A 6,000-nucleotide genomic window follows, 5' to 3' on the forward strand; every position below is an offset into this window, starting at 1 on the left:
CATTTGATAAACTTGGGAGCACATATTATCAATATTTTATTTCATGAGTTGATCCTATTTAATTCCCTTGTGGAAGCGTAATAATTATTTGTCCCATCAATATTCAAAGCTTCTTCCCTCTCTCTCTCTCTCTCTCTCTCTATATATATATATATATATATATATAAATGAATAGATCTTATATTATATACTCTTTTAAATTAGATTTAACATACTATCTGTGTTTGATACTTCAGGCTATAATTTAATTTCATGTGAAGGAAGTACTAAGAACATAAAAAAGCAGCAGCAACATCAGTCCTACACAATCATCAAGCTGGCAGTTGCATGGAGAAGAACAAGTTATGCCTATTTATATACAAAATTATACCATTTTTATTGCATCTCCATGAGTCTCTGTGCAATGTGACTTTTATCCACCAGGAAAACGAAAAGAAGTGGAGAGAGAAGTAAATCAGAATTGATTAAGATTCAGAACCTATGATGAAATGACCCCATGACAGCATGAAGCAGCAGGAGATATCATAGTCCCCAACATCTTATCATGATAAAGTTGGCACAACCCACTGATCTCAAGCAACCTGAATCAGCAAAGGCCAATCTCCACAAGATTACCATCATTTAGCCTGTTAAAAGGACAATTCCCCAAGTACACATAATTGAGACACTTGCCACACAGATTTCACGAGAAGATCCTTGGTTGAGAAGGTATCCTGTTATACACATTCCACAAGAACAATTTTAGTTCAACTATTCTGTGTATTTCACAATATTACTCAACATTAAGGCTGTTACAGAATCAATCACCTCTAGCTTTGATTTCTTACCTTCTTTACCTCGGTTTCCTAGGAGGAAAAGGCAGATTTATTTATGGAAGCGTGTCACATTCTTTACATAAAGAGTGCTCCCTGACCTCCTCCTTGAAAGAATGAAGACCTTTATGCAGTAAGAACAAAAAGATCAGATAAAGCATCTCTGCTTTTACAGAGCCCCAGAAAAAGGAACAAGAAGAGCACGAGCAATTAAAGAAGCATCCTAAACTGCCTTTGTTGAAGCTTTTAGTCGACTGGGAGCTTAGCTTGCACTTGTGTGGCTCAGTTTGTTGTAGACTGAGGTTGTGACTTGCAATCTGACAGCCATGTCAAGCGACAATGAACAGCTTGTATTCTGGATGAAAATATGATCTATGAGATACAGAAAGAAAAAAGTGTGAGAAAGTAAACAATCCAACCTGACAGCATCCAAATTTATGCCAGAATGCAGTGATTTTTGTGACAATTTATGATTCAGTGAATGAACAGCCACTAACCGAGCAACAAAATTTTTGGCTTGTAGATGGATTTCTCTGGAGTCGAGCAACAAAACCATTAGAGTAGAACTGTAAAACAGTGGCTAACAGATAAGATTTAGCTTCGCCAATGGTAGATAAAACTACATAGGGTTCACGACATATTTATGTCACATGGGTCAGGATAATGAGCAAAAAAATCAGTTTTTTTATATACCTGCAAAGCCTCTCCACGAGCGTATCATGGGTAATAAACTACATGGCACACTACATCCAACATTCAATTGACACCCTTGGGCTGTAAGTCTGAAAGATACACTGTAGCCACAGATCTTAGAGGAGGCTAACTCATCCACAGATTACAGAACCCCTGTCTCAAGTAAGTGCATGTTTTGTCCTCAAACAATCAATGACCAACACTTGTACACATCAAAGCAAATCAGCATCTTGTGATCCCATCACACAATGATGACAGCAGCCAAACACAAAATTAGATCGAAACCATAAAACCTGAATAATCATGTTGAGCACATGAATCACCACATCATGGTAGAACAGTGAATCAAATTGTTACTGCAACTCATGCTGCCATCTAGGATCTGACAACCCATACAACAAAGAATTGATAACGTGCAGCAAAACTGCAGCTGTACATAGTTCAAGACCTCATTGCAGAAAATTGATATAAATCAACATCCTGGCGGAGATTGAGCCGAGGCCAACTCAGATAGGCTTGCACCTGATTCAGTGCAATGTCTCAAGTATGACTGTCGACTCGAAGATGCAGCAAGGTTGCTCGGGGACACATAACTTGAACCAAGAATATAAGAGGATGCAAGTCCTGAATTGATAGACGATGACCCAGGAAATTCCAAGGAACGAGATGATAGAAGATAAGTTTGAGGTCTATGAGATGATGCATTTCTAGGGTCCAAAGAACTTCTACCAATTCTAAATGCTGGTGAGTGACCATAAGAGCTTTGTGGGTTAGCGATACATGCACTAGAGAACGAACTTGATTGTGAATGGGGAGTCATTGTAGCTATTTGAGTAGCTGGGGAACGAGCACTAGAGAATGAATGTGGTTGGCAATTTGACTGTGACCGCCGAGGAGATATTTCGATGGCTGGGGACGATGCCATGGATGAGCAAAATGATGATAGTCCTGCATTGGAAGATGGAGTTGCTGCACCAGAAGACAGTAAAGGAGTGTACTCAGAAGCTGGAATATTAGGTATTCCTGCCCTAGCATCTTGCTTGCAAACAGGGCAAAAAGACCTCCAAGTAGTGAGCCAGAAATCGACACAAAATGCATGGAACTCTGTCAATGATTTAACAAGGAATATTAGATTGATTAGTAAATTAAATATACATATTATATTGCACCAGAAAAAGAAATGGTTAAACGTATTATAGAAACAGTAATGAATTATCTGCTGGTTAGGTGGTGGTTTTAGATTAAGTCATTGATGATCTAGTGACTCCAACCATAGGATAGTTAAATCTTAATAAAAAAAATGAAAACAACATTAAAATTATAGGCCAAAGGTTCCTACAAACAACATAATGATATTCTTGATGATTTATGTCCACTTTAGCCCATTGGTCACCCCATTAAAGGGGCTTTTTCAGTTGGGAATGGAAAAATCTATGCTTATAAACCACCAATGTGGATCTTTTGACTCATTTTATTACCACATTAGTTCTCACCAAAATGATGTATCAATAAACAACTGAAAAATTTTTCAAGAATAATTAAGTACAATTGTCTGACATTAGATAGTATGAACCACAACAAGAAGTTTAAACATGGTTATCTGAGTGATGAAGAAAAATATCAACTATTTTATAAATTTTGTTTGAAAAGGGAAGCAGACATTAGAAAGTTGAATTTTGAATGAAAGATCAGATTCCCAACTGGTTCCTGAGGGTAGATGGTATATGAAGCTCACTATACTTCCACTGAAATTGATGACCAAAATTCACAATTACATTCTGGAAATTTCTGATCTCAAAACTGATCAACATATTAATATTGTGGATTGCATAAGGATGATATGAAAATTGTAAAGTCTTGATATGCCAAGATTAACAATATTGCAAGTAAAAGGGCAAGAAAGAATTAACATACAAATATGCACACAAGAAATCCAGATAACCAAGTCAAACACAGAAGAAAATAACTTCATTAAATGGGGTAGATTTATAAAACAAAAGGCCTTTTGCTTCACATAATTAAAAAGGGAAAAAAAATTTAATGGTGATCAAGTTGTAACCAAGATACTCACTATGATGACATGGCAATAGCCTAAGCTTCTCCCCAACATTGTAGTCTTCTAGGCAAATAGCACAAGTTGTTGAAGTGCAATTATCATCCACAACTGAGGTGAATATGAGACTTGGCATGGCTTTAACCAGTTGACTGCTCATTCTACGGAACTCTCGAACGTTAGAAACTCTAGGCCGTTCATGCCTGATATGGTGTCTGCGGATGAAGAAACACATAGCAAGCACAGCAGACACGACAAGTAGTGATATGAAGGAGATGGCCATAATTGACCATATTGAATTCTTGAAGGTGGGTATAATCCACAACTCCAAATCAGTCCGACCAGAATATTTCTTTAGTATCTCGCCAGAGGCCTTAGAAACAAACACAGCATGGATATGGATGCCAATTGAGTTTCCTGCCACTACAATATGTTCATAGAACGATGGATCAATAGATATCAAAGGACTTCAAGAATTTGACAACAATATCTGAAAACCAGATTTCCATTACTGCCTCCATGGAAGAAGCATGGAAAAAGCAGTGTCCGGATATCATCTGGACTAAATGCAAAGCTAGTCTTATCCATCAGCACCTTCACAAACAGAACACAAGCAGCTGCCACAATTTGGGACAGATGCAAGGAAAAGGAAAATGGAAGTCAGATAAAACTATCTTATACACATCAAGTAAGTTTTTAGAAGATAGATAGTAACTTTCACTAGGTTAACGCTGATTCATGCTAGAGTAAGTACAAAACCTTAAGTTTTGTCAATTCACAACTTCTTTCCTCCGGTGGAAGTGTACTAGTTAAGTTTACTTGATGAATACTACTAGAAGTAAGTTGCATGATAGTATGATTGTATTTGTTTGTGCCTATTCCTAAGTTGTCAAATGTTTTTTTATACTTTGGTGAGTTAGAAATCAGTTGCATAGAAACACCTTTATTGCTTTCGAGTTGTTTTTTTCTAAAAAACAATCCATCCAAATTTTTACAAACTCAAAATTCCGTGAAAGCAATATGTTTGAGGCGAACAATTTGGGAAAATGGTTTATCAGGTGAGTCAAGATCACAAAAAGGGTTGCAAAATTCTTTATGGAGAATTCGTACCATATTATATTTTATCAAGATTTTGATGGATTTTGAGAATTATAAAATGCTCAACTTTGTAGATAGAACATAGAGCGACTATTGCTTAGAAAGAATGCAAGTTATGACAAACAAAATTAAGGCAACTTACTTGAAATCAGGGAACCTCTATCTTCATTGTCATATACAATTGCAGCTTTGAAGCCAGCATTTTGTGCACTTCTGACTTTAACATCAAATGTACATCCTCCTCTTATAATCAATGCAAATCGAGAATCTAAACCTTGAGCAACTTCATTTGTTAATGGAGCACATGCATCAGTTGGTTCGGCAACATATAATACCCCATTCTCACCAGATCCTTTTACCGATGGAGCTGAACATAAAAAGAAAAACAACTTAGTGGCAACTACACATGAGAAAAAGAAAATAAGAAATGCACGGTGGATGTTGTTGTGATTGCTTGATCCTCCCCATGGTATTGAAAACCCTGGTGAACGAAGATATCTTTAACTGACAAAAATGACAGAATTAACATAAAAAAAACCAATTAAATCACAAACCTATATAGGCTAATATCAAATGTGTACATGCCAATAACAGGTCATCCAGCTTAAAAGTGCTTAAACCACAATGTTTTAGGAAGCAGTGACAATTAACAGGTGGCCAAGGTACCGTATTGCGCATATGCGGAATATGGAAGCGTACATAGCTAATAAATACTAAGACAAGCAAAAGTATAAACATATAGAATGACATTTAGTTTCAAAAAGATGAAGCACTCACCAAAATTGGCCTCGACATCCGGGAATGTCAATGATACATTTCTGCCGATCAGCACCAAATTGCCACCCGCCGACCCAACCAGCAGACAAAGAAGAAGGAAAGCGAATAAGGTAGTCTTTGGCACAGCCTCATACTTCGACAAACCCATTCCCATAAACTCACAGCAATACGCAACCCTAACCACTTCCAAAAACCCAAATTTGTCCTTCTATTCTCTCCTAAAGCTGCAACTGCCCAGAACTCATCGAAGTCCCGGGACTCTGAAAGAAATGCACACGAGTCATCGACGACGAGAGGACCACCAAAATAAAATATTTCACAGAAAGAAGGGATCTTTCTCGAAATCAAGAGAGAAAAACCGGGATAATGGAGCTCCGAGATGGAGAAAAGGATTGGTGAAAGATCACCGGAGAATTCTGGACGAGGAGAGGAGCAGTGAGGAAGGAAAGGACCAAGACAGCGGATTCCATGAGAGGGGCGAGGTGAGGTATCGACAGGGAGAGCGGTGGAGCAACGAGGTCGGTCCGAGCATCGGAGTATATCTGCCCTATTCCTGATGCCCCAAAC

General features: G+C 37.8%; 1 protein-coding gene across 3 annotated transcripts; it reads right to left on the reverse strand.

The window, feature by feature from the left end:
• Positions 1 to 1,769: 1,769 nt before the first annotated feature.
• Positions 1,770 to 6,000, reverse strand: LOC135650463 (receptor homology region, transmembrane domain- and RING domain-containing protein 1-like). 3 transcript variants are annotated; one of them, XM_065169833.1, is made up of 4 exons: positions 5,434 to 6,000; positions 4,799 to 5,137; positions 3,577 to 3,981; positions 1,770 to 2,474 (listed from the first exon to the last, which is right to left on the reverse strand). In XM_065169833.1, the coding sequence occupies exons 1-4, from the start codon at positions 5,585 to 5,587 to the stop codon at positions 1,978 to 1,980; spliced, it is 1,395 nt and encodes a 464-aa protein (XP_065025905.1). In that variant the 5' UTR covers positions 5,588 to 6,000; the 3' UTR covers positions 1,770 to 1,977. The 3 variants fall into 3 exon arrangements, with proteins under 3 accessions (XP_065025905.1, XP_065025891.1, XP_065025897.1); XM_065169819.1 differs by having other exon boundaries at positions 1,770 to 2,609; positions 5,434 to 5,999; XM_065169825.1 differs by having other exon boundaries at positions 1,770 to 2,609; positions 4,799 to 5,023; positions 5,434 to 5,997.

This window comes from Musa acuminata, chromosome BXJ1-4 (assembly GCF_036884655.1).
Source record: "Musa acuminata AAA Group cultivar baxijiao chromosome BXJ1-4, Cavendish_Baxijiao_AAA, whole genome shotgun sequence".
Lineage (NCBI taxonomy): Eukaryota > Viridiplantae > Streptophyta > Magnoliopsida > Zingiberales > Musaceae > Musa > Musa acuminata.